This window comes from Kwoniella shivajii, chromosome 1 (assembly GCF_035658355.1).
Source record: "Kwoniella shivajii chromosome 1, complete sequence".
In the NCBI taxonomy this organism is placed as follows: Eukaryota; Fungi; Basidiomycota; class Tremellomycetes; order Tremellales; family Cryptococcaceae; genus Kwoniella; species Kwoniella shivajii.
In genome coordinates this window covers 3,013,666-3,041,589 of record NC_085908.1, presented here as the reverse complement: position 1 = coordinate 3,041,589, position 27,924 = coordinate 3,013,666, and the positions used below count along the sequence as shown (strand labels likewise).

The following is a 27,924-nucleotide window of genomic DNA, read 5'->3' as shown; positions in this document are numbered from 1 at the left end:
TACATCCGTTCAGCGTTCTCAATAAAGACGTATTCATCATGATCTGTTGTGGAACTATACTTCTTTGGTTAGGATTCGGTTTACCATCAGTGGTGTTTGGTAAATTCAATCAAAGACAAGTTAGTGTCAATTCGACCGAAATCACTTCTCTCGCCGCCGCTGCTTCTTCGACCTCAAGAGGTATTGCCGATTCTACAGTGTCCAACAATGAGAGTTCGTCATCGAACTCAACAGCTCCATCAAATTCTACCGGCTCCTCTCCAGCGCTGGCAAGTTCTACTTCCACCGGTGTCCCTTCATCCTCCAATTCAACTTTATCAGACAGTGCATCTTCTTCAACAGGCAATCTGTCAAATTATCAATATCCTACAACCAACATCACTTACATATCTAATCCCGTACCTGCACCGCTAAACAGAAGTTATTATAACCCTTCTTCGAAATGGACACATGCTCATAAGAAGGCTGCAAGGTATCTATCCGATTGGACATTGGAAGAAAAAGTCTCACTTACCACTGGAGTAGGCTGGGAACAAGGTAGATGTCTAGGTAATATTGCACCTATACCATCGAGGAATTTCTCTGGATTATGTTTGATGGATAGTCCACTAGGAATCAGATTGACTGATTTCAATTCTGCTTTTCCTGCTGGCGTCAATGTTGCATCTACGTGAGTAACCCAAGACTAGCTTTATCCCCTTAGATTATACTAGCTAATTCCTTTGATTACCAAGATTCGACAAAGATTTGATGTACGCCCGAGGATACGCGATGGGAAAAGAATTTAAAGGTAAAGGAGCTCATGTCGCTTTAGGTCCAATGACCAATATGTATCGTACACCTACAGGAGGGAGGGCTTGGGAGGGTTTCGGTGGTGATCCATACTTATCAGGTTGGGCTACTCAGAGGACCATATGGGGTATACAAGATGCTGGTGTACAAGCTACGTGAGTAGTACACTATAGATTCATGATGAGAAAAAGACAGCTCACATCGCTCAACTGTGATAGCGTCAAACATTTCATAGCGAATGAACAAGAACGTAATCGGACTACTTCAGATTCACAACTATCTGACAGAACCATGAGAGAAATATATTCACATCCATTCTTGAAAGCTGTTCAAGCAGATGTAGCTTCTGTCATGTGTTCATACAATTGGATAAACGGTTCATGGGCATGTCAAAATTCCGAATTACTCAATGGTATCTTGAAAGACGATTTTGGATTTCAAGGATATGTAATGTCAGATTGGAACGCTCAACATTCAGGTGTACTTTCTGCCAATTCAGGTTTAGATATGACTATGCCTGGTGATATTGAAATGAATTCTTTGACTAGTTATTGGGGTCAAAATCTAACTCAAGCTGTAAATAATGGAAGTGTCTCAATTGGTAGATTAGACGATATGGCTCAAAGAATTATGGCTGCTTACTTCTTATTGGATCAAGATAAAGAGTATCCATCTGTCAGCTTCGATTCGGCTAGACCACGTGCAGAAGCTAACAATTCTCATGTCGACGTGAGGGAAGATCATTGGAAGTGAGTTTACTTATAACTGCTATCTGGCTGGGAATCGATGATGTTGTATACTCTGCTAATTCCTCTTTGTCGTTCTGCAGATTGATACAACATATCGGCGCATCTTCAACTGTTCTCCTCAAAAACGTCAATAACACCTTGCCTCTCAACGCTCCTCGTTCAATGACACTCATCGGCTCAGATCTGGGACCTTCAATGAAAGGACCTAATGGCTATTCCGATCGAGGTGGTGATGAAGGAACATTAGCTATGGGATGGGGATCCGGAACATGCAATTTTCCATATCTTGTTGACCCATTACAAGCAATCTCCCTTCAAGCTCGAAAAGATGGCACAACCCTCGATTGGTGGTTCAACGATTTCGATACTGGTTCTGCTGCACACTGGGCAACGGGATACGACGTTGCTTTAGTTGGAATCAATTCTGATTCAGGTGAAGAATATATCACGGTAGATGGTAACATCGGTGATCGAAATAATATCTCAGCATGGCACAACGGTGATGAATTAGTCAAATCAGTCGCGAATGTGAATAACAATACGATTGTCATAATACATTCTGTTGGACCAATAGATATGGAAGAATGGATTGATCATCCAAATATAACAGCTGTCCTATGGGCCGGATTACAAGGCCAAGAATCAGGAAACTCCCTGGTCGATATATTGTATGGATCATATAATCCTTCAGGAAGATTACCATATACAATAGCTAAAAATCAATCTGACTATCCTGCGAATATCAATTACGTCAACACCGACGAGATCCAACATCCTCCTGTCGAGTATACAGAACAACTGAACATCGATTATAGACATTTCTTAAGTAAGAACATAACGCCAAGATATGAATTTGGTTATGGTTTAAGTTATACTACTTTTCAATATACGAATTTAGTCATGTGGGAGAATGATCAATTGGTGAAAAAAGGTTTAGGACTAGGATTAAACACTGAGATGAATTTCGACTACGAAAGAAGAGATGAGATCAATTCCAGTATAAATGGAAGTTCTTCGCACAACTCATCATCATCGTCATCATTAAATGGAACGATCTCCCCTCAAGCTAGCACAACAGGTTCAACGAGGAATAGTACAGGTAAACTGGGTTCATTCAATCTGAAATCGTAAGTGCTTCGTATCGTCATAAGATGCTTGGCTCAGGACATTAGGTATAATGGCTGATATATCGCAATATTGATACAGCCTCCATGAACCTCGTTGGACAATCTCCATTGATATTACCAATTCTGGCGATGTTTTAGGATGTGATATTCCTCAACTGTACTTGGCGTTCCCGTCAGAAGCAGGTGAACCTCCAAAAGTATTAAGAGATTTCAACAGGTAAGTTTCTTTTTGTATTCCTGACTAACCACACCAACGAAACACAAGTTGATTGACATCTTACGATATGCAAATCAGGGTACAACTTTGGCCAGGAGAGACCAAAACTGTCACATTCCAATTATCAAGATATGATGTGAGTATATGGGATGTTGTCAAACAGAAATGGTCAGTACCAAAAGGCAATTTCGGTATTGAAGTTGGTAGAAGTAGTATGGATGAGAAGAGCATGACTATCAATTGGTGTTTCAAGGGATGCCATTGATTGTCAATTCGAACAGTCTTAAGATGTAAATGATGTTATCAGCAGGTATCGAGGTTATCGTAGTTGTTTAGGGATGAAAGCTGGAAGGACAATATACTATAATCATATGTCTAGATAGTGGTTTTGTACTGATGTAGCATAAGTTGATATGGACTATAATCATGTATTGCATGTTTGTTGCGTGTGTCTTCTCTCATGAAAGAGGAGTAGACCAGATAGCTTGGGGGTATAGCAATGCGAGGTATTGAATGTAGGTGTGGTAGGTATGTATCACTGTTTATTATCTACTTTGGTCTTCGTATTCTTCTTCTTCTTCCTCGTCATCTTGGTAATCAGCTTCATCTTCATCGGATATATCTTTATACTGATCATCTTGAGCATGAACGGGTTTCTCACCAAACCCTTCTGGCCTAATATCATCTCATCTCATCAGCTCTGACAACGTAACAGCCTTTGTATTGATTGGATTGGATAAACTAAAAAGAGATTTCTGTATTTCTTATTTTCGAATTGAGGATTGGGAATTGAGAATGAGAATTGAGAGCAGACTAACCATGAACCGGCCTTTTTCCATTCTCTTATATCTGATTTATCCATTATATGGACTATCTCACCTACTAATCTACCTCCTTTGTCGGATTCGGGTCCAGATGGGAATATCGAAATGACTGCGAAGTCGCCTATTGTGTTCTGTACTTGTCAGTTTTGCATCCTCCTTCATTGGGATCATTTTTTTTTAAAAACTTTTTGCCCTTGACACCTGATCTTGTGCGATGTGTGAAAGACATAAGTCTGAAAGGGAGAGTAAAAAGTGAAAGTGAAAGTGGAAATTGATAATTAGATTGAGATTGGGTTTGGGGTTGGGGTTGGAACACAATGAGAGAATATAATAATATTGACATACCTCTCATCACTATAAGACTCTTGACCCTTCTCAATTTGGAAGAGACTTCGACTAATCTCTCTGAACCATTCACGTCTTCACAAAGAAAGTTGTTGGATCCCTGAGGCGATAACAGATGAACTAGAAGCTGATCCGTGGGAAGAGGAGGCGAGAATGATGGTGGTGAAGGTGGTCTACGAGGCATCCTATCTTTCTCTTTGTCTTTGTTTCTCTCTCGCAATTTCGTGTATCAGGTAGTAGTAGTAGAATAGCTTGGAAACAAGTAGATATCCCTGCGTTGTACGATCGTAGACCAAGATATCCATGTCATTGTTTTTTTCACTTTAATTTCCTTCGAAAACAAAAAGCGAAGACATTGACGTTGTTTCCGGCGGAAAGCGGAGGTGAGGTGGTTTCAAATTCATCATCATCATTGTGAGATCCAAAACAACTCTCTTCTGCTCGCTCGTATGATCTGCCTCACTCATTGTTCTTAAAAAGGCCATACCCAGGTCAAGATGTCACAAGCTGGACCGTCGAATTATCAACAAAGTGAGGATTCTCACATATGTCAAAGATGTCATCAGGTGAGTTACCGTCACTATTACTATTAATGGGGTTTAAGTCAAGACTAAAACCTATCCTTCGAAAATCCTGTTAACTTGTTGTTGCTGTCGTTGTTGTCATTATTGTCTTAGCCATTGATCCTCGATCCATCAATACAAAACCTCACTTCTTCACAATACAATTTAATCACATCAGCGTTACCTTCTTCTCCATATTCAGAATCGCAATTACCCGTATCAAGTACCAACAAATTAGCTTCGTTACCACCTTCATCAAGGGAAGCAGCTAAAATATGGTCAGAATCAAATCACATTCCCTTCAATTCATCATCTACAACTTCCACTAACAAGGGAGTGGCAGAATCGTTTATCCTGTTATCTGATTCTTCATTATTGCCTCCCCCGCATTCTCATTCTCATTCACATTCTCATTCGAATCCATCACATCCGTATACGAATCCCACAAGATCGCAAACACAAACACAAACACAAACACAGTCGCAGATACCTCAAAACACAAATACAAATCTAGTTAATCAACTGCATTCAATATTATCTTCCAACACACCCATATCACATCCATTATGTACTGAATGCACTGCACTGCTAACTTCTGAATTCCAGAAATTAGCCGAAGAATTAACTAAAGAGAGAGATGCATACATCAATTTCGAAAAGAATATTCAAAGAAATAGGGATAACCAAAAATCAAACGGTAATAACAACACCTCAAAAAACAATAGGAAGAGTACAGATGTGAATGATGATAATCTGAAAGATGATGTTTCAAGACCAGGATTGGGACCAGAGTCAGAAGAAGGATTGGGCGAATTTGATATCGAAGGAAATGAAGATGAATGGGATGAATTGATCAAACGTAAATCTCAATTGGAAGAAGAAGAAATCAAATTGAAATTGATATTAGAACAAAAAGAATTCGAATTGAACAAAGTCAAATTAGAGGAGGAACAAGTCAAAAAAGATGAACAAGATATTGAACGTGAAGAGACTGAGTGAGTGATGGACACCGATTTTGCCGACTCTGACTATATTGCATTATCCATTCTATTCTGTCCGAGTAAAATGATTGACCATTCAATTGTTCGATCGTATAATGTAGATACTTGCTTGAACACGCATCCCTCTCAACCCATCTATCTCACTTGAAATCTGAATTGTCGACCGCTCAAACCCATTTATTGTTATCTCGTTCATTACTCTCGCATCTTGAATCGACCAACGTATATAACGACGCATTTCAAATTGGACATGTACCACTTGATCCTTCATCTGGAAATGGAATAACGGTAGGAACGATAAATGGTTTAAGATTAGGTGGTAGACCTACTGTTGATTGGGAAGAAATCAATGCTGCTTGGGGTTTAACAGCTTTATGTTTAGATAGAATTGCTGATAAAGTTGGTTACACCTTTATCTCGTGAGTCATCAAGTCGTTTATAATACCTGATTTATCACCTCTGCTGTTGAATTTTGATCTCGTCTTTACCCTCTCAAGGCTGACCAGATGCATCCCACAGATACAAGATCGTCCCACTAGGCTCATATTCACGTATAGAGGAATTACCACCCGCAAAAGGTGTATACGAATTGTATGCCTCATCAGATTTATCGCCTGCTAGATTACTACAAAATAGAAGATTCAATCATGCCATGGTAGCCATACTGGATTGTCTAAAACAATTGATTGAATACGGTAAGAAAGCAAATAAAGGTTGGGCGAACAACAACATTGAGTGAGTAGATATCCAACCCTCGTCTGTTATAGACAATCAACGAGTTTCAGCTCATGTCAAGCTTTTTCCGTTTACGCAGGATATACAAAGACAAGATATCAGGACACTCGATAAAATTACCTGGTATATCGTCAATGCCACTTACTTTACCTTCAATGTCAATAATGGGTTTAGGATCTTCTTCTTCTTCTTCTTCCACGGCAAATCCTTCTTCTTCATCCACGGCGTATAAAGATAAATCGGATAACGATTCCACGGCTGAAGAAGGCTGGACGAAAGCTTGTCGTGCGGTCTTGGTAGTGCTTAAAAGGGTCTTGATGGTTGAAAGTCAAATGGACAGGGGTGCGGTAGGACGATGACGAACTCTAATTATTGTCAAGTTGTATTACGACTTGATTTGTTTGACAACACCGACGGCATCGCCATGTATGTATGTATATAGTAAGTACCTTGGATTCCCATCGGGAATCAAACGGTCTCACTCAGGTGCGACTGGCACGCTTGATAATGCGAAGACTCTCCATGTGGGATCGCATCATCACGGAAGTTTGAACGTTTCTGAATACGATGCTGACTGTAACTGACGGTTGGACAGAGAATTATCACTATCCAGTGCAAATCCCAACTGCGTTGCAAAGATATTATAGTTATAGTGACCAATTGAGGTAATGACAAATTACACATATGTACATAACAGCGAGATTGGGATCTCTTGAAAGTGAAGATACCCCTCATTCTCATTTTTATTTTGAGATTGAACTAGTTGATCAGTTGATATTCACTTTCTTCCTTGATGTCTGAGTAAGAAATACCCCTCCGTTTAGGATATTATGAAATTCGTCCGGTCAGTACACAGCGCACGTCAGTCGGACGGAGCAGACCAACTTGATATAAGCGTGAGGATGCCATTGTATATTTTGCGATTGAACAATTCAGTGGCATTGATGAATGGATTGTGAATGATGCATGAATGGGATAGATTGGTATAATGGTATAATGGTATAAAAAGGGTATATATTAATCGACGACTATCATATCTTATATTTGGTTATCTTGTTTCTATTTTGAAATTTTCTAGACTATCTTCCTGATTAGTCACCGATAGTATTATTCCAATCCAAAGGCGGTATCTAAATCGAAAGAGAATCTCCCTTAAGTATCAACGAGAAACCCTCTTATTCCCTTTTCCTACATGTGAAATTTGAATTTAAATTTGAATCTGAATTCGGACTGGGATTGGAATTGAAATTATAAAGTCTTTGGTTTACTTATTTTACCTTGTAATACCAATCGTTCAGCTTCCAAACCTTCTTTTGTGATTTTTTCATGTTCATCTTTTTCCCATTTAGCCCTTTGACTAGCTTTGACTTTTGCCATTCTTTCTTTGTATGCGTGATACTTTGAATCTGTACCGAGAGAGAAGTCCCACCATCTGAACGAAGTAGAGAAGCAATCTATTTGATGCAATCGCGATATCATGAATCAGCTTCTGACAACAAGGGGAGGGGAAGGTCCATGGTTGAAATTGATGACTCACTGTTAAAAGCCATATGGTGATAATCGTGATGATCTGCTCCAGCCCAGAAAGGGATGAAATGTCTTAATGACCAAGGGAAATCATATCCTGAATGAGCATCCACAGCTTGCCAGAGTCTAAGTGTGATCCAGATGTATACAGTCAAAATATGAAGATCCTTTCTGAATAGACAGTAAAGGAACGGTCCGGAGATTGTACCTTGAGCGAGGATGAGTACTTCGAGAGGATGGGCGTATTCAGCGGCCTACAATGATAGGGGATCAAGATAAGTCAGCTTTATTCTCCCAGTAGAAAGACACAAGGTCAAAACTTACAAGTCCGATAGGAGCAGAAAATTCATGATGTAATTTATGAATGTTCTTGTAAAGAGGTCCGTAATGAAGAGCTCTGTGTGCCCAATAATGGAACATGTCTTCAAATACGAAGAAAAATGCGATTTGAGCAGCCATGATTCCAATAGGTGAAAAAGGGACTTCATATGTTGCCATTCCGAAATAACAACAGATAGGATGAAAAGCGTATATTAATGGTAATTCACATGTGAAATGTGTTAATAAGACGACTTTTGTGCATTTCCAAATTTGAGCTTTGGTGACCACCTTGTCCTATTTGAAACGAATCGAATGAAATCAAATCAAATCAAATCAAATCAAATCAGAAGGAAATCAGTAAGGAAGTTCCACTTGACTTTGTATAATAGACGGGAACGGATCGCCAATACGTACAGGTTGAATTTTCCATTGATTGAAGAATGGTATAGCACCGATGATCAACCAAGGTATAGCTCTACCGAAGTAAACGATCTATACCATTTTGAAATCGGTTTATTATCAGCTTTTAACTGTTTATATCTCCCTGTCACACGAATCACCTAGATTTAGATGTCTCGTTAAAGACTCACCTCATGAAGCATGAAACTCATGAGTCCAGTGGCAAGTACAGGATTACCCATCCATATATAATAACTTGCCCAAGTTCTCTCCAGCCAATTCAGAGCTTCCAAGTTGACATCCCCGTAAAGTGCATTCTGAGTTTGAGTGGCGTTCATGGTTATGAATTGATCAGCTACTACAGGAGCATATTTTTGTAAAAAACCAATTGCCACAGCTGACATCTTTACTGAATTTGAAACTTGAGACAGAATTTCCTGTCGATCGCCAGTCCTCCAAAAGAGAATATTAAAATGTGCGAGGATTTTATGAGATGATGAATATAATGAAAGTGAAAATACCGATGAACAGAACAGAGGATTACAGGACGAGTTGAGGTATGCGAGTATATATAAAAGGATTGCGAAAGTCGGATTGAATCGGGAATCCAAAGTTGGTAGAGGAGATTTAAAAAAATAAAAGATCGTATCAGAGACAACAAACGGACGACAACAAAAAACACGCGATGGTGGTGAATGGTGGGGTTTACGGTCAGGGTCAATTCATTCAAATTCATTTCATGGGATTACAAGTGGTACGATTCACCATGCACAGTTTTCAAAGGCCACCATTCGGCCACGTGGTCCCCACTCCTCCCCCAAAGCGATTGCTTTAGCGGAGATTGAATGGATAACTCCTCCGTTTTTATGGTAAACGCGCAAAGTAGGTGACATGGACGCGTTCATCATCAACAACAGAAAATAACGCAACATCAATAGCAAAGACACTCATTCACAGTCTCATGCAAAAGACATTATGGAGAATCCACATGAAGCTGAGCAAGCTGTATTGCTAGAACGAATCATAAAGAACGTCGTGAGTGAAACTTACGCTTTGATCATAACTTGACATTTTCACCGGAAATTCTCGGACCCTCGTCACTGACAATGTTTTGACATAATTAGGATAAGTGTAACGAAGCGATCATGGAGATGAACCATTGTATAAAGGTGGGTCGATAGATCTTATCTTGTCTACATGACACAGCAACCCTTCATCAATATCCATATTTCAGTAGCAGGCATTCTCATGCCTGGCAGTACAACTGAACGAAACCAGCTTCTTGCTTGTTGTCTGTATGGGCACGATAGATGTTTAATACATACAGTATACTGAGTACAGTGTTTCATGCTTCATAGGAATTCCTCGACTCGTCTTCAGACGTTCATGTCGCTGCTCAACTGTTCGCCAATTACTCTAGAAACGTATCGTATAATCTAGAAGCTGTGAAGAAAATGCCCAAGCCTGTATAGAGCTCTCAAAGTGCTAGAATCGAGCATAAGAGTAAGATCACTATGACGGTAGGATTGAATAGAAGATGTAAGAACAGGTTGTATATGCAAGTCCATGTAAATGTGCAGTACACCTGGACGTCCGTTATGAGGTATAGCGAGCGTTGAGCCTACAAACTCTAGGAGTTGTCACTGCTTCTGATTATCCTCAAATCTGATTGAATTCAACAGAACATCCTCAAAGTGACTGCAGATCTGCTACCCTGCTCGAACTAGACTTGCCTCGAGCGTTACTGACTCTTCTTGTTCGTACGAGCTTTTCGCAAAGTCACCCAACCAACTCTGAATTTACAACAAGAACCAAACAAACCACGTGGCCGTTCCCCCTTTTTCCATCTCGGTTAGAAGCTTGAGTGGCAGTTTCAGCTTTTCGCACGCGGACAAAAAGACGGAAAATAAATATGACAAGTAGACTTTATCCGATCCCTCCTATTTGAACCTGGGATGTATCTTCCCTTTGCTTTCAAGATGGTGGCGTCATTCCACGTGGTTTGTTTTCCATCGGGTCAAAAGTTTCCAGCGTATTCCATCGTAGATTGTTACAGTGTTCAGTGGTAAATTCTTTCATCATCCAGTGAATTCCAAAGTGCACCACCACCACCCCACCACACCACCAGTTCAACCAACGTAGCTTCCACTCCCCCTCTCTCTCACACAGTCTTATAAAACTTTCCTTTCTTTCTTTTACTATCTTTCTCTTCTTTTCTTTTCTCCAGATTAATTTCATTCACTCATATCAATCAAAAAGAAGTGATCAAACGAAACAAAACATCTTTCCTAACAAAACACATACCTCAATAGAATAATAAATAAACAAAATGGTAAAAGCTGTTGGTATTGATTTGGTGAGTGCACATTTTGACTTTTCTCAGCTTCCATTGCATCGATCTGAGAGGATTTGCCGCTGACTTTTGAGTTGTTTCAATAATAGGGTACAACCTACTCTTGTGTCGCTGTATGGCAAAATGACCGAGTTGAGATCATCGCCAACGACCAAGGTAACCGAACCACCCCTTCATACGTCGCCTTCAACGACTCTGAACGATTAATTGGTGATGCCGCCAAGAATCAAGTCGCCATGAACCCTTACAACACCGTTTTCGACGCCAAGCGATTAATTGGTCGAAAATTCGCTGATGCCGAGGTCCAAGCCGATATGAAACACTGGCCATTCAAGGTCATTGACCGAGGAGGAAAACCCATCATCCAAGTCGAATACCGGGGTGAAGAGAAGACCTTCTCTCCAGAGGAAGTCTCTTCAATGGTTCTTATCAAGATGAAGGAGACCGCTGAGGCCTACCTCGGTGGAACCGTTTCAAAAGCCGTTGTCACTGTCCCAGCCTACTTCAACGACTCTCAACGACAAGCTACCAAAGATGCCGGTACCATCGCTGGTCTTGACGTTCTCCGAATCATCAATGAGCCTACCGCCGCCGCTATCGCTTACGGTCTCGACAAGAAATCAGAAGGTGAAAAGAACGTTCTTATCTTCGATCTTGGTGGTGGTACTTTCGATGTCTCTCTTTTAACCATTGAAGAGGGTATCTTCGAAGTCAAAGCTACTGCCGGTGACACTCACTTGGGTGGTGAAGACTTCGACAACCGATTGGTCAACCACTTTGTACAAGAATTCAAGAGAAAGAACAAGAAGGGTGAGTCGATTGATTCTAATAGTATCATGAAGGCGATTTGCTGACTTCCTACCCTATCCAGATCTCTCCTCCAACGCTCGAGCTCTTCGAAGACTCCGAACTGCTTGTGAGAGAGCTAAGAGAACCCTCTCATCTGCTGCTCAAACCTCAATTGAAATCGACTCTCTCTTCGACGGTATCGACTTCTACACTTCCATCACCCGAGCTCGATTTGAGGAACTGTGTCAAGATCTTTTCCGATCTACCATGGACCCCGTCGAGAAGGTTCTCCGAGACTCCAAGATCGACAAATCATCAGTTAACGAAATTGTATTGGTCGGTGGATCCACTCGAATTCCCAAAATTCAAAAACTCGTCTCAGACATGTTCTCCGGACGAGAACCCAACAGGTCTATCAACCCCGATGAAGCTGTTGCTTACGGTGCTGCTGTCCAAGCTGCTATCCTTACCGGTGACACTTCCGAGGCCACTCAAGATTTACTCTTGCTCGATGTCGCTCCTCTTTCCATGGGTATCGAGACCGCTGGTGGTATCATGACTCCTTTGATCAAGAGAAACACCACTGTTCCCACCAAGAAATCAGAAGTCTTCTCAACTTACTCCGACAACCAACCCGGTGTGCTCATCCAAGTGTACGAAGGTGAACGAGCAAAGACAAAGGACTGTAACCTCCTCGGTAAATTCGAACTTGCCGGTATCCCTCCCGCTCCTCGAGGTGTTCCTCAAATCGAGGTCTCATTCGATGTTGACGCCAACGGAATCTTAAATGTCAACGCTGCCGACAAAACCACCGGTAAATCATCAAAGATCACCATCACCAACGACAAAGGTCGACTCTCCAAGGAGGAGATTGAGCGAATGTTGGCAGAGGCCGAGAAATACAAGGAAGACGACGAGTGAGTATAAACGTTATTTTGATTCGCTCATGTGGATGAAAGCTGACATGATTGTAATGCGAATTAGGAAAGCAGCAGCTATCGTTGGAGCTAAGAACGCCCTTGAATCTTACGCCTATTCTCTTAAACAAACTCTCAATGATGGCGACAACAAAGAAAAATTCGGTGACGACTACGAGACTCTTAACGCCAAGGTCGATGAAGTCATTGGTCAACTCGACACCATGCAATCTGCTTCCAAGGAAGAATTCGAAGCTCTCCAAAAAGAGCTCGAGTCAGTTGCTTCCCCAGCAATGCAACGATTCTACGGTTCTCAAGGTGGTGCTCCCGGTGGTGCACCAGGAGGTGCTCCTGGAGGATTCCCCGGAGCCGGTGGTGCTCCCGGAGCTCACGAGGATGGTCCTTCAGTCGAGGAAGTCGACTAAGCTATTCAATCTTAGTCTGGCTAGAAGGGTGGCAGTAGTAGTATAGAAGAAGAAGGAAGAAGAAAAGTAAACAAAATTTAATAATGGGTGTAGCTTAGCGTTAGATTTCATTTGCCTTCAACAATCTCATGATTTAGTATTTTATTCTGTACATGCATTGATTCCGAGAATACCAGTTGTTACGAACAGCGATGAAGTTGGATCCAATGAGTGTTTGACTGCTTGAGTATATATCGTCGGCCGATGTAACAAGGATCACTGTACAAAGTGAGTATTGGCAGCAAATGATGCTCGATGTATTGCATGGGATGATGATGGATGGATGGATACGTGGTTTTGATCATTGTACAAATGTGAATGATCTCATTGGTTTATGGTGCCATGTGCCACACCAACCCAGTCAATATGTCGGGTAACTTAGGATACTTACACCACTCTGACGCCGATTGGGAAAAAAATGTATACAAGCAAGTTGATTTCTATTTCACCTGTTTTGTGATTTCGATTTCATCACGATCCTGCTCAACAATATCTCGATACCTATCTCGTAGTCTAAGCTCTGGCTAAGTTTGATCATCCGTTCTCCTCGTCCTTTTGACATATTGCATATACAAATTGAAACAATTTAAAATTCCTTAAATCCATCTGATCGGCTGAGACTTGACACTCCACTTGCCTTTTCAAAACGGCGAAAAAGACCCAAAAAAGAGAAAAAGATCAAAACACCCCCCTTTGTAGTTCAAGTGCTCCAACCAAATATCAACCCAGTACTATTGGAAAGGTGTCTTTGATATACGATTATATCATCTTGAAACGAATCTTGGAACAAACATATAATCGTCGCCCAAAATATCACCTCCAATCCCACTTCCAGCACATTATCATATACCCACCGAGGTCAATACACCTTGTTGCGAAACTTGCGAAATGACCTCATCATGTCCTCTGCATTCGAATCCCACAGCGGTGAATCGACGTGGATTACCAGATCGTGAATTGATGATGGCTATGAAAGCTCAAGCCAATGCTTTTGTGCTCGGTACAAGAAAATCAAATTTGGCTTTAATCCAAACGGGTCATGTTGCCGACGATCTTCGTACTCTTCACAATCCCCCTTCTCTTCAAGGCCGAGGCCAAGGTGAATTAGAAGAAGAAGAAGAGGAAGAAGTTGATGGGAAAGAAGTCGATCGATTTCCTTTTCAATTTTCGATTGAATCAATGACCACTGTAGGAGATCGTAATCAAACTACACCTTTACATCTCTTATCACCTTATTCATCTAATCAACCTGCTAAATCACTTTGGACGGATGAGTTAGAAGCTAGATTGATGAATGGCCATTTCGATATGCTAGTTCATTCTTTAAAGGATGTACCTACTCAATTAAAAGATGGATGCGAAATCGGTTGTATAGTGAAAAGACACGATCCAAGAGATGCTCTGGTGATCAAACAAGGTCTACCTTATAAACGACTGGAAGATCTACCTGATGGTTCAGTCGTAGGAACTGGAAGTGTAAGGAGAGTAGCTCAATTGAAAAGAGCTTTTCCAAAATTGGTCTTTGAAGATATGGTGAGTTTGGTTGATTATTCTGGGTCAAAGACCTTTTTTCAATCTGTCATGAAATGGTCATCGATCGGTCCTAACACCCCCATCCCCCTCCACCCTTTCTTTCTTTCGGACCGCTTACGACTCTCCCCAACGCTCATCATCCATTATCCATTTGTCATCTAACTGATCTCACTTTACGCCCACAGCGAGGAAACCTCAACACCCGATTCTCCAAGCTCGATAACCCTTCCTCGCCCTTCGCCGCTCTCATCCTCGCCATGTCCGGTCTGTCTCGTCTGGGCATGTCTCATCGAGTCACCTGCGCTCTCTCTTCTCCAACCCTCATGCACGCTGTGGGCCAAGGTGCTCTAGGTGTCGAAATTCGATCTGACGACATGCGAACGAGAAACTGTTTGAGGGGATTGGGACATTGGCAAACTGAATGGGCCTGCGGAGCTGAAAGAGGTTGTTTGAGAGTTTTAGAAGGAGGTTGTTCAGTCCCCGTTGGAGTCGAAAGTGAAATTGAAGAAATCATTGATGAAATCAATATAAACGAAATTGATCAATTGGAAGAACAAGATCAAGAGGAAGAACCATTAAAAGAAGATTCGCCCATGTTACATTTTTCAGGTTTGATAGATATAAAACCAAACACAAGACCATCATCACCCACATTCTCAAGAAACGCATTACCGCCCTTGAGGAAACGATATGCGAAATTAACTTTAAACGCCTGTGTCACATCGACAGATGGTCAAAAACACGTTATACACAATCCGAAACCAGTCGTAGTCAAATCTTATAGACAGGCTGAAAAATTCGGTGAACAAGTAGCTAGGAAATTGAGAGAATTAGGCGCTTCTGAAATTTTGGATGAAATTAATAAGATTAGAAAAGAAAATGAATTGGCAGATCTTCAAAAAGCAATTCAAAAATCAAAACAATCAAACGAGAGTGAATGGACAAAAATATTATCTAAAGGTATAACGACTCCTACTGATCAGCAACAAATACAATCACAAATACCACAACAACGACCTCAACTTCATCATCACCACAATCAACAACAACAATATCAATGAGCTCCTTAATCGCTGATCATTCATCGTTGATAAAACCTCGATTGTTGAGATTCTTGGTAGTCGATATCTCTTGAAGCCAGGATTCGGTGGATCTTGAATTAATTTCATGTTTTCACTTTATTGCATTATGCCTTTAACGACCTATAAATTGGTTAATATCTAGTTCATGTCTTCATTCTTTTTCTTACTTCCGGTCACTCTCATGCATGTATATCATCTCACAAGCAAATTCATTCTCGTTGTTTCTCTACTGATCATTCGGTATTTCACTTCACGAAGATTAGTGAGAGGCGACTACGATTTTGAGGCAGACTCGTCCTCAACCTATAAATTGTCAAGCGTAGAGTATACTTGATGAGTCTGAAGACATCCTGATGATGAAAGGCAATCGGTACATACTCTTCTTACTTCTGTGACTGTGTCAGTGTGCATTTGAGTTGACTATCACTCCAAGCAAAGAGAACGGCTTTGTCAATAGCGCCAAAACGTCCGGGTTTTCCCTTTGGAGGATCACTTTTTTGTAGATCTTTCCTTCGACTGTTGAGAACGTGAAAGGACTATTATCACTCGTGACATGCATGAATATACCACGATATGATCAGCCGCATGCATCAGTAGTCAGTAGTGCCCTTCCACGGTCGTCTATCATGTATCCAGTCATTGAATAGGTGTCATTGGTAAGTTGTGATGTGTACGTTGTCGGTGGTGGATGTTTTATCAATAATAATAATGTTTCTGTTTTGGCGTCTAACTTTTTCCGCATTTGTTCACCGGTCCGGGGAGGGGAGGTATCAAACGTCATCAAAACAAGAGTGATCACAGGGAAATCATTCAAAAGTTATCTTTTCATATCTTCATACTTGATCTCATCTCTACGATATACCATTCGCGAAAGCAGGAACAAGAGGACTCAGTACCGCCGATAAGCATCAGAGCAGTATACCTCTACGTATACGTGCAGTCAACAATCATGGTGTTCGCAAATATAACGTATGAAGGTGAGTTTTGTTGATCTCAACGTCTCTTTGATGCCAAGCAGACTGACCTCGTCAATGTTTTCTGATCACAGATAAAGTGAGTAGCTCCTGTCTAGACCTGAATGATATTATGTTGAGAAAGACTGATGTGTATGACTGCAGGAAGCGTTCTTTTCTCTCCTCGACGAATATTTCGCTTCTCGACCTTATCTAACCGCATCATCAACATCAACATCGTCATCACCTTCATCCGGTTTACCATCCATGGCACAATTACAAACGATAACAAGATTACTACCACCTTCAAGATCATCAAACAGCAACAATGGTAATCCACCTACACCAGTATCACCTCCCACACGAGGTAGTCCAACTTCACCTACAGGTCAAGTACAACCTGAACAAGATATGACACAAAGATTTATATCTTCGACGATAAAATTAGGTACAGCAGGTACTAAATCTGGTGTATCTGCTATATCACGTAATAAGGATGCCATGGACTTATTGGGTAAAGCAGGTGTAGCAGGGATGATGAGAAATGCAGATAAAAGAATGAATTCACCTCCTCCAAATCAACCTGGTGCTACTATCGAAGAAGTCACTGTAGTAGAACAAAAAACCAAACCTCCCCCACCAGGTAAGAAAAGTGGTGTCGCTGGATTAGTATCTGGACGAGTAAGCTTTCTCTCATCATCCCCTCCTCTTCCTTTTCAGAAAATGACATCACATGACACCTTGTCGTAACGACACTGTCGAATCCATCGCACGGATGCAGCTCATAGAATTTCCTGTAGTCGTTCGGTCACGTAGACACATCAAGTAAGATGTCAGCATTTACAAGTATGTGGAAAGACCCGCAAAAAGGTAAGCAGTGCTCAGTCTGAAAAAAACAGACCTGTTGGGCAGTGTTTCCTAACACGTTTGATAGTTAAAGAACCGGTAGTGGAACATCATGTCGCACCTGCATTATCCACAAAGCATGTTTCCATGCCACCTCCTAATAGACGTGATAATTCATCTTCATCAACCAGAGCGCAGAGTCGCGAAGAACCCGCTTTACAACAAGTTCAAGCGTTATATGACTATGAGGGAGCAGTGAGTTTTCCCCCAATCTAAGATCTAACATCGCTGGGCAAGTCAGTCATGAACTAGTGTACTGACGAATGATGGTTTCAAAATGATAGGATTCTACGGATTTGCAGGTCCAAGCAAATCAAATTGTGAATCTTATAGAGAAGACTTCTGCAGATTGTAAGTGTTCGAAAAGAATCCTTCCCTTCCACGATGTCATTGTTCATCGCTTACATTTTGGCCGAACCATGTAGGGTGGACGTGTGAAGATGGGAACGGAACGAGAGGACTTGTACCTGCTACGTATCTGAAGGAATTGTAAAAATATCTACCGGGCCATTTATAGCTTATCATGTCTCGTGGAATTTCTATTGTATGTCCTGTTCAATGACGATTATACCGCTTCTCCGAAAATATCTGAACGGATTCATTTCGGAAAGTCGCAAAGAGGACGATGGATGTGAGGTCAATTATTACTTTTGCTGTTGCACTGAGTCAGGATCAAAAGAGTGATCCTTCGTGCTGCTGATAGCATGCACTGAGATACTACCGCACGTACAATTCAGTACAGATATGTTCAGATGCAGTCTGGCATTCACTACAAGTCGAGGTGTGAAGACCATATAGCAAGATAGTCATAGATCCTCCTTTGTATCTCGTTCTTCGCAACCTATCCTTTGAAGTGTGAGGGGAGTGAGTGACGACGACGTCATTTGTCTTGCAAAACGAACTGACTTTCAAAATAGGTGTCTCTTATAAGTACAGTTCAATGACCGAATGGCACATTTCCCCCGTCCACTCTATCCATTTTCCATTCTCGCCACTTACAACTGTCCTATTCCGAAATAGTTCTTGTTTTTGATTCATCATAATCCAAAGATGAGCTACGAACCCGATTTTCCTGCATATCTCTCGGGTAATTACAATAAGTCCTCGAGCACTCCTTCAAAATCTGCCTATCAGCAACCTCAGATGTCAACTCAACATCACTCTTGGAAATCGACTGTCGACATCACTCAGCCACCTCAGGTACGCGAGCGGCCATACTATTCATCTGACTGGTCAGATCTTCCCGAGAATCGACCCCAGTTACCTCCTCGAACGGAATTTGCCACTTCACACGCTAAAAGGACCAGGATCTCGTCTCTGAACGCTAGGGATACCAGTGAGCGATCAGAAGTCCAGCTCTATGATCTTAGCGGCTACGGGCAGAGTCGCCATCAATCATCCAACGCAAGCATTACACCTCCTGCTCAAACCACTATACCGGCACGTACCTCAGCCTTGGATACTTCTACTGCCGGCCAGACAGAGGCAAGTACATCGATGCAGTATTCGAGACCAAGGCGGCATTCATTCGAAGCGACAGTAGCCGTAGCAGCAGCTGGGACGGGAATCGCAGATGCTAATGTGCAGCTGGCAATGGGGTCGGATGGGAATGATAGGAAAGAAGAACATGCTTCACACGCTATCGAACAAGCAATGACAACCAAGGGTCCGAGTCCGAACCTCGACAATGATGATTGTGGCTATTGTTGTTGTTGTTGTAGCGATGATTGCACCTGTGACCCTTCTATCCTACTACTTTGCTGTTTCTGCTGTGATTGATTGATCTAATCCAGTCACATCGTCGATCCTTCGGTGAATATCAATGATACTTGTGCTGTACAATTAATGATCCAGGTATCTGAAGCTTTGCTTGTACGTATTAGTTCAAGTGCCGATGTGGTCCATGAATTTCTTATATCCCTGATCGTATGTCTGTGAATCGACTCACCGATCTTGTAAAGTCATTATACATACTCATGGCACGTAACTCACAGATGCCTGTTGACTACAAAACGATCTGCGTAAACTGTTCGTAATGGTGTTGTGTTTTCTATCCTCTTTTTCTTGTGTGCTAAGGACCACGAGAGAAAACCACCTAGGTCTGTTCAATCAGCACATTCCACATAGGTGCATCCTATGTGAGGCTCCTAAGAAGTATAAATGAAGGGAAGGAGCACAACGCTTTGCCCTTCATTGTCTACTCGTCATTTTTATCTTACGGAGTTCATTTATCCTTTGAGACTATAGAAAGACCATATGACATCAATTATTACAGTATCGACTCATTATCAAGTTTGTTACCTATATAGAAGCAGTATGAAATCTTCCTTTTCTTTTCTAGGGTATTCTTCTCGCAACTTCTGGGTTCAAACTCACTTCCTATTCCCAACATCAATTGTTTGATATGATTATAGTCATCATGAGTCAGAAGCCAAAGCAATCTATATCGTATCTTGATGGAACCACCTAGGGGTCCAATGCCCGAGGTACAACAGACAACCAAACTTCATACATTGCCGGCGATTCGCAAATCAGCCTGGGGGGCAATAACGCTCCTTCCACTCCTCGAGGCAGTACGGCACCAAATACTCCGATGAAGTATACTGCTAATACACAAATCGAGATCCAGGAGAGTCGTCTTGGTACATATCTTCTGGGGGGTCTTGGACTGTGCATGGTGTGCTGTAACGGCTGCTGTCAACGTTTGTGTAATTGTGTAGAACGTATTTGGGATTGATTTGCCAGTAGATCGGATGCCATCTGTACAGTACATATTGATTTTATAGGATTCCCCAAGTAACCGGCTAATGTGACAGACGTACGGGGCAAACACGAGTCCAAACCATGCATGGAATCCCTCCCTGCAAAACAGCGAGAGGCCATTCACTCGGTGTCCCGTCGCAGCAGGCATTTTTTTTCAAATATGAAATACGCATGCTAACGTCTCGTCTCGATGACTCGCTGTTGGAGAAAAAAGGACAACAGGCCTGTATGAGGTCTTTCAGACTACAACAGAAACCTCTTCAACACCCTTTCAGACACAGTTGTCAGTCAGGGAAATTAGCGTGCAAGAGACGAGTCAGTGGCGGTCTGACGTGAAAGGGTTTCATCGAGCAGTACAATGGTTTGAATGATTTCCTTCATTCACGATGATACCTCAACGCACAGTGTGACACGAGAGGACTGTTTGCTAAGGAAAACAAAGTCTGCCTTATAACGCTCGATTTGGGTCTTCAACAATGGCCACTTTGCATCCTTCTTTCCTTGTACTCATCGATCCTCATTCTAATATATTCTGCCCATCACGTATTTCAGCCAACATCTGTTAGCAGTCACTATGAGCTGTTGGAACCCCCCATCAACATTTCCACTGAAATCATATGATTCCAGCAACACATACTGGCCCGAAAGACGACCTCCGGGCTATGAAACAATTATTCGTTCCCCATACGGTACCCAGCCATCTCAACAATCTCAAGTTTACGGGCACCAAATCCCCCAGCTTACCCTTTGGCCAAACAATCTACCGGATTCGTCGGCTACCCCTCTTGACAATTCAATTCAATCAAGATTTGCTCACTCGGTTCCAGATGAGAAGGAATACGACACAGAGATGCGAGCACCCCGAGCCAGGATCAACACCGCCACTTACCACTCACGAGTGCCGATCGCACCGGGAGGATATCTGAGGGATATTCAACCGCACATTCAGTACGCTTCTCCTAGTCCAACGAATTATTCCCCCACGTCCACTGACGGCTCTCGAATGTCTCATCTCAGCCATGGCCCCGCTGTCATATCTCGAGGTGGTTCAGCAATGGTGGCGGGATCTTCCAGTGGGCTTATTACCGGCAATGAAGGGGCTGAACTGACAACAAACACAAATAGAGATCACTCGATAACGGGAAACACTTCAACTGGAGAAGCAAATACCAAAAGAAATAATGGCCGTTCCAGCAATGGGAAATTGCGCGGAAACGACAATGACATACGTAAGGAAATTACGGGTGCCAGCTTCGATGAAGCTGGCGATGGCTGTACTTGTGATGATTGTGGGGGTGACTGTTGTGGTGGTGGTTGTGATTGATATTTAAAGCTTCTGATTGCTTGTAGATATATGCCACGTTATATGTTATTTGGTATGAGATCTCCTACGTATGTCGCTTGAGAGAGGATCCGTTAGTATGCAGATATATACGATTGGATTTACAGTACACTGCAATTTACTCAAAGAGGATTGGTACAAGCCTATCACTATTACACCACGTCGTAGCCGTTTCAGTTAATTGAATCAGACCTATACGTTTTGAAGGCGATTGGAGGCTGACTTGAGATCCCGAATCGAAATCAAGGAAAGTTTTAAATGCATGAGATTATGATGCTAATGAGGAACTATACACAACAATATAAGATTATAGGCCTTGATACGATGTAGATTGATTTGATCCTGATGATAAATGCGATATGCCTATTAGTCTGAATTTAGAAATTATTCTTCAAAGGCGAATGCCCCTACACCTGCTAAACCTTCTTCTCTACCCATCATTCCCATTCCTCTCACGACTTCCATTTTCCTACTATGCCAACCTACGTTACTTCCTACTCTTCCATTACTTTCACTTAGATGATTCAACCATCTTCTTCTCGGGTCGATCTTAGGTAAGTGCCTAACATATTCCCATCCTTCTTTACCTTCTATGTCACCATCTAATCTCCTCCATCCAGCTGATAAATCAACATACCATCCTCGACCTCCTTTCGATTTGACAATTTGCCATTCACCATTCGGTGTAATTGATCTTCTGATATTGGAAGACAGTTCCAAAACCCTTAGTCTTGTAGGTCCAGGGTTGAAACTGATTCCTGGTGCGCCCCCGGAAAGATTCAGATTGGATAGAGAGAATGGAACAGTCGTGAGAGGGTTGATAAGTCTTGCGTGTAATTCTAATGTGAGCTGGAGTGGCGATAATGAGGCTTCAAGATTCGATGTCGTGGCCGTACCGTTCAAAGTGAGAACTTCCACATTTGATGCTACATTGGTAAGGAATTCTGCGATCGGCGGTAAACTTAATGTTGGGATATGTGAGAGGCCTAGACTGATCAGACTTGGTTGAGGAGGGAAAACACCTTGAGCCAAATGAGCGGGTGTGAATCTTGCGGATGACAAATCGAGATATCTCAATCTACCGGATTTTATGCAAGGCGCTTCGGTTATCAATCTCATGAGGTCATTTTGTTCGATTACATTTCCTTGAGTTGGCTTGACGAACAAGTTCAGATCGACCAGATCTCGAGCGGCGGGACATCGACATAAGAAGTCAACGATGACTTGTGGATCGAGTCGAGGACATCGAGCTAAACTCAATGATGTGAGTCTCAAAGATCTTGGACATTTCTCGGTGAGATGGGCGAGTAGGTCGGATGGAATTCGGGTACCGGACAAGTCGAGATGAGTAAGATTCGGACAGGCGAACACTAAAGCGGTGAGGACTGGAGGTTCAAGTCTTGTACAAGCTCTCAATGATAATCTTTTCAGCGCTCTGAATTTCGGAACCTTTCTTTTGGCTCGATGACCGTGAGCGTCACTTTCATCTTCGGTAACTTCAGGTGTGGTGTATCCTCCGTACCTTCCTCTGTGTCTACGACTTGATCGCGCTCGTTCACGTCCTCTCTCTTCCTCATCTGTTTCTTCATCAGGCATCAACCATGTAGCGAAGAATTGGTTCATCGCCTCGGTGTAGTTGTTACTGACACATCCAGTCAAATCGAGGGCTTCGATAGGCGTGAACATGGATCTTCTCCTCCATTTCTCATCTTCCGTCTCATCTTCATAAGGCGCGTATGTCGGACGAGGCGGATCAAGTTGGTCGTAATCGGAAGATGCAATTGATGCTGGCGGACCCACAGACAAGGAGCGGACACGAGAAAGAGATTTGGAAGGGGAATGGTAGCGGGGTTTCCTGTATCCTCGAAAGAATAGCTCTTCTATAACCGGATAGCTAAGAGCAGAGTCAACATACTCGGTCATGCACAGTGACACGAGATTGGGAGCGTTCTATGACCCATGTCAGCCATATCACTGATATACATGATGGAAACTTACCTTGATAACCCCTTCTAGTCTTCCACCAGTAACAAATCTCCCTCTAACCGCTTCATCCTGACTACGCCTGCTTCCGATAGTCCGGAAATTGGTGAAAGATATGTGACGGATGTATGGTCCAGGAGGCGGTAGCAAATCCGGGTTGACGTTCTCTTTTGACTCTTGTGTGCCTCTCGATGTAATGACTGGATTCCTACTTTCTGCAAATCCACGTAGAGGGGTTGCTTCGTCTAAAATTTCATCTGCCTCATCTTCATCTACATCATTATAATGATGTGCTTTCGATAAACTCGTCTGACGCCGCAGGAACCCACTTCCGCCAGCTATATTGGAGCTATTGCTTCGGCTTCTAGTGAGAACGGACGATATACTTTCCGTATCAAAATTGACACTTCTATGTGGACTCCTCGATCGACCTCTTAATTTCGATGAAGTTTTCAGGGCTGCAGGAGCGGGATGAGAAACTCCTCGTACTAGTGGCGGTGGGACTGACGTGGAAGGCGAGGAGAGCTGTGGGGGAGAAGGGGAAGGTAAGGGATGAGGAGAAGCGTTTCGAGATCCGGGAGGTGTGAGAAGTTCGCGAATATATGAAGGCTGTGGTGGTGAATATGAGAAAGAAGGACTACTCGTTATCTCACCATACGGATAAGGGTAGACGGAAGATGGAGGTGTAGAAATATAAGTTGCGAAGCCATCCGAGATTGTTACTGGCGCTTTGTGGGCTTCTGGTCCAGATACTGGTATCGGTTCGATTGTAGCTGTGGATAATGTGCTTGGACCGGCCTCAGGAATGGCCTCTTCCATTTCTACAACCTCCTCAGTCAAAGCATCGACAATGCCTAGCCATCCTCTACCTGAACGGACATCTACATCCTCCCATAGCCAAGGTCTGGCAGCTTCTAAAGCGCGTGTCGATGATCTTGTAAAAGAGGAGAGAAGCTGAAGGTGATTCTGAATGGGGGTCGGTTGCGGATCGACGCAATGTATCACATCGATCTGAGGGGTGGACCAAGGTTCTGACGGAGGAGGGGGAGCATGAAACGGTGGGTGGATGAGGGAAGCTATATTTGATAACACATCCAGTGGAAGTGAGACGCCTGTGTGATTGTTTTCATGTTCATCGGGTAAAAGCGAAGCCATTCTGGGTGGCAACAAGATGGATAAACAAGGACGATTTTTACCACAGAACGATCACTGGTTGAAATCGCTGTTGGTGGTGACGGCGAATATGCAGTAGATGATGTCCTTGTGACTCTATCTATATATATATGCCTTAATACAGTATCTGAATGTATTCTTCGTGAGCATGGATCATTTGTTTAAGGAAAACAAATAACAAAGTTGGAAAAAATCACATGATCTACCTGTATAATTTTTGCCAAGCTCGGTTAAATCCAATGTCCCACGATGTCGGAAACGGAAACCAAAGCCAAAAGAAAACCTTTCATGCTTAAATGATTCGTAATAGCTCTCTTCCGAGTGGGTAGTTCTTAGAAGACTCTCGAAGTTACCATCAGTTAAACAAAGATCGATACATCTAAACGACACTTGGAATGCATGAGGTTCGAGAAAAATAACAATATCTGATGATGCTTCTATGTCTATTTATCTATGCTATGGACATCGGGGTGAGATGTGGGTCTAGAGAGAATGATGATGTTATTCACTCGGATTTCGGAGAACTACTAGCTACATTTTTACTGGTTTTCTAATTTGTGGTTTGGTTTGGTTTGATATGATTTTCTTTATCGCTTATAATCCTCGAACTAAAGATTTAGGTGGTAATCCTTCAAAAGCGATTTGGTATACTTTTTCAAACAATGGATAGGCATGAACCCTCTTTCTTGCTCGAAGGAAGTTGTGGACTTCTTCAGCAGTGGCTGTGCCTTGGAGTTTTTGACCATTAAGCAATTTCTTTTCGATCACATCGAATGTTGATCCTGATTTGACGAATTCTTCTGCACATTTCCTGTTCCTTCCTCCGTAACATGTTGTGATCAGATCTGCGATACCAGCGGATTCATTTGAGAAACTATCACGATAAAAGATTAGCGATTTCCTATGCTTAGACTTTTCGATCATATGATGAGATCTCATCTACCAAAGGATACGATGAAACAGGTACAACCGGATCAAAGGGATGGTGCTTTGATCTTCCGGCACACACGGATCATAACCCCCTTGATGAAAGATAACACTCACGTTTCTCTTTGACTTCCCTCGAAGAACTCCAAGCAGAATTCAGTCATTTCACCTAGACCAATTCGCAAGATAGCAGCTTTGGTGTTTCCTCCCAAGCCTAAACCATCGACAAATCCAGCAGCGAGAGCTACGATGTTCTTTAAGGCTCCACCGAGCGATACACCGTTAACATCTTCTACTGCACTGACTCGGAATGTGGGGGCGTTGAAGACTGCTGACCAAAGTAAGGAGTCTTCATGAGTAGGACAACCGATAGTTGTTTCACAGAATTGACCAAGAGCAACTAAACAAACGATTTAGCGACAAAGTTTCAAAAAATACACAAGGCAATAATGACTCACCTTCTAATGCGATGTTAGCGCCACTTAAAGCTGAACAAGGAGTACCAACTCGGCCTTCGATCAAACTGGCGAAAGTTTCGATGTCTGTTCCATTCACTTCGACACCTTTGATCGCTGAGATTGCTCGAGCGCCAGGGTGAAGTACACCTGGTCTACTCAATTCCCCTAAAACGGTGTGAAGGAATTGATGTGGAACGACGAATACGATCAAGGTAGCATCTTTCACTACATCCTTGAGATGAGGCGTAGCAACGAGGTTTCGAGGAAGTTTGATATCTGGTAAATATCGAGAGTTGAGGTGAGTTCGGTTGATAACATGAGTGAGGGGTTTTCCATTTACCTATAAAAAAAAGCGTTTTGTGAGAAACCATTTTCGCGTGTCTGAGGGATATGGATTTCACTTACAATCTTCTCTCTTACCCACATTCTAACTTCAGAGTGGAATTCATCATTTCTCTTGACAGCGTTTTCAGCTGCGATTTTAGCAAGAGCACTTCCCCATGATCCTGATCCAATCACGGCAATCTTGTGTTTTCCCGATGGAAGTGGGGATGGAGGTAAGGAAGCTGGGATGGGGGATGAAGGTCGAGTAGCGGCTACTCATTCATAACATCATTCATAACATCAATACTGTAATTCCTTCTGTGGGAAGCAAGGCCACGGTACAACTTACCAGGACTTGTGACTGTGGAGGAGATTTCGAGGTCGGAGAAGTCTCGAGCGACATCGGGTGTGGATGGGGCGGTAGATTGAGCTGACATGATGTGTATTTACGGTTCTATGGTAGTTTGTACAAAGTAGTTTGATAGATGTCAAGGTGAGTTAATGATGAACGATGATGAGGTCAGTTGATTTTTTATGATATTGCAGATAGACGTGGTGCGAAAAATCTTTGTTTCGAGTTTGAGTTAATCTGACGTCTTTGTGCGATCTTTTGATTTTGATTCTGTTGCGGCGGTAAGAACGGAAAGAAAAGCTTCCTATTCCTAAAAGGCAAAAGGTCTCACACGAAGGAAAAATCACGTTTAAAATTGCTGGTTCAGATCCGAAACGTCACCCTCGGTTCGGTGTTCTCTCTTTGTTCTCATTTTCAGCTAACAGCAACCCTAATTTTTCCACGATCACAGGGGCAGAGCAGCTGGTACAGATTACACGCAATCGGAAAAAAAGATCCCTCGGTGAAACCCTGGATGAAATCATGGGCTAAAAATTTCTGTATCGTGCCGGGAGAAAAAAAACCTCTCTGAAGCTAATCTCACACTGTTCCTTTCGGGTTTCCTAGCTCTTTCAGCTGGAAAGTGCACCTGAGGCAGAGCATTCGTCGTAAGCTAATGTGCGTACTTGCCTCGTCTATCATATGACCACTGAAAGCAACGCAGGCGACCAGTTGGAGCTGCAATTGATAGACCGCGTAACTCTCTCATGTAATTGCAGATGGCAGGTGATCATGAATACACGTAGATCTACCCGGAAGAAGATTTTCATTTTCATTTTCATTTTTTCGGGAAAATAAAGATTTTTTTTTCCCAGGGGCAATGACGTCGAAAGTGAAGTTGATACCGCCGGTTTGAACGGTTCAAGCCTGCATCCAAGCCGTAATCGGAGGATAAAGAAAAGTAAAATTTTCAACGCCTCTCTGCTTCTTCCCCTACGTTCGACGGGTCGTTGGGGGAAGCATGAG

General features: G+C 42.5%; 11 protein-coding genes across 11 annotated transcripts; 7 read left to right on the top strand and 4 right to left on the bottom strand.

Moving 5' to 3' along the window:
* Positions 1-38: 38 nt before the first annotated feature.
* Positions 39-3,150, top strand: IL334_001123 (uncharacterized protein; the record flags this gene model as incomplete). Its single annotated transcript, XM_062932883.1, has 6 exons — positions 39-670; positions 735-947; positions 1,011-1,541; positions 1,622-2,668; positions 2,748-2,885; positions 2,964-3,150. The coding sequence occupies 6 exons, from the start codon at positions 39-41 to the stop codon at positions 3,148-3,150; spliced, it is 2,748 nt and encodes a 915-aa protein (XP_062788934.1).
* A 280-nt stretch (positions 3,151-3,430) lies between these two features.
* Positions 3,431-4,238, bottom strand: IL334_001122 (uncharacterized protein; the record flags this gene model as incomplete). Its single annotated transcript, XM_062932882.1, has 3 exons — positions 3,431-3,560; positions 3,704-3,830; positions 4,055-4,238. 3 exons carry the CDS (start codon positions 4,236-4,238, stop codon positions 3,431-3,433), a joined length of 441 nt encoding a protein of 146 aa, XP_062788933.1.
* Positions 4,239-4,551: 313 nt separating this feature from the next.
* IL334_001121 (uncharacterized protein) lies at positions 4,552-6,712 on the top strand (the record flags this gene model as incomplete). The annotated part of the gene is made up of 5 exons (XM_062932881.1): positions 4,552-4,620; positions 4,732-5,612; positions 5,720-6,037; positions 6,138-6,353; positions 6,433-6,712. The coding sequence occupies 5 exons, from the start codon at positions 4,552-4,554 to the stop codon at positions 6,710-6,712; spliced, it is 1,764 nt and encodes a 587-aa protein (XP_062788932.1).
* An 889-nt stretch (positions 6,713-7,601) lies between these two features.
* Positions 7,602-9,004, bottom strand: IL334_001120 (uncharacterized protein; the record flags this gene model as incomplete). Its single annotated transcript, XM_062932880.1, has 5 exons — positions 7,602-7,807; positions 7,891-8,134; positions 8,205-8,495; positions 8,616-8,693; positions 8,792-9,004. The coding sequence occupies 5 exons, from the start codon at positions 9,002-9,004 to the stop codon at positions 7,602-7,604; spliced, it is 1,032 nt and encodes a 343-aa protein (XP_062788931.1).
* Positions 9,005-9,575: 571 nt separating this feature from the next.
* On the top strand, positions 9,576-10,072 carry IL334_001119 (uncharacterized protein; the record flags this gene model as incomplete). The annotated part of the gene is made up of 3 exons (XM_062932879.1): positions 9,576-9,635; positions 9,725-9,769; positions 9,959-10,072. The coding sequence occupies 3 exons, from the start codon at positions 9,576-9,578 to the stop codon at positions 10,070-10,072; spliced, it is 219 nt and encodes a 72-aa protein (XP_062788930.1).
* Positions 10,073-10,929: 857 nt separating this feature from the next.
* IL334_001118 (heat shock protein HSS1) lies at positions 10,930-13,084 on the top strand (the record flags this gene model as incomplete). Its single annotated transcript, XM_062932878.1, has 4 exons — positions 10,930-10,956; positions 11,043-11,763; positions 11,825-12,659; positions 12,727-13,084. 4 exons carry the CDS (start codon positions 10,930-10,932, stop codon positions 13,082-13,084), a joined length of 1,941 nt encoding a protein of 646 aa, XP_062788929.1.
* Positions 13,085-14,011: 927 nt separating this feature from the next.
* Positions 14,012-15,717, top strand: IL334_001117 (porphobilinogen deaminase; the record flags this gene model as incomplete). Its single annotated transcript, XM_062932877.1, has 2 exons — positions 14,012-14,656; positions 14,842-15,717. 2 exons carry the CDS (start codon positions 14,012-14,014, stop codon positions 15,715-15,717), a joined length of 1,521 nt encoding a protein of 506 aa, XP_062788928.1.
* A 970-nt stretch (positions 15,718-16,687) lies between these two features.
* IL334_001116 (uncharacterized protein) lies at positions 16,688-18,090 on the top strand (the record flags this gene model as incomplete). Its single annotated transcript, XM_062932876.1, has 6 exons — positions 16,688-16,715; positions 16,861-17,372; positions 17,492-17,561; positions 17,626-17,792; positions 17,882-17,948; positions 18,023-18,090. 6 exons carry the CDS (start codon positions 16,688-16,690, stop codon positions 18,088-18,090), a joined length of 912 nt encoding a protein of 303 aa, XP_062788927.1.
* A 557-nt stretch (positions 18,091-18,647) lies between these two features.
* On the top strand, positions 18,648-19,376 carry IL334_001115 (uncharacterized protein; the record flags this gene model as incomplete). Its single annotated transcript, XM_062932875.1, has 1 exon — positions 18,648-19,376. The coding sequence occupies one exon, from the start codon at positions 18,648-18,650 to the stop codon at positions 19,374-19,376; it is 729 nt and encodes a 242-aa protein (XP_062788926.1).
* A 2,710-nt stretch (positions 19,377-22,086) lies between these two features.
* IL334_001114 (uncharacterized protein) lies at positions 22,087-24,840 on the bottom strand (the record flags this gene model as incomplete). The annotated part of the gene is made up of 2 exons (XM_062932874.1): positions 22,087-23,652; positions 23,701-24,840. The coding sequence occupies 2 exons, from the start codon at positions 24,838-24,840 to the stop codon at positions 22,087-22,089; spliced, it is 2,706 nt and encodes a 901-aa protein (XP_062788925.1).
* Positions 24,841-25,452: 612 nt separating this feature from the next.
* On the bottom strand, positions 25,453-27,004 carry IL334_001113 (glycerol-3-phosphate dehydrogenase (NAD(+)); the record flags this gene model as incomplete). Its single annotated transcript, XM_062932873.1, has 5 exons — positions 25,453-25,732; positions 25,903-26,185; positions 26,244-26,583; positions 26,649-26,839; positions 26,917-27,004. The coding sequence occupies 5 exons, from the start codon at positions 27,002-27,004 to the stop codon at positions 25,453-25,455; spliced, it is 1,182 nt and encodes a 393-aa protein (XP_062788924.1).
* Between the last annotated feature and the right edge of the window lie 920 nt (positions 27,005-27,924).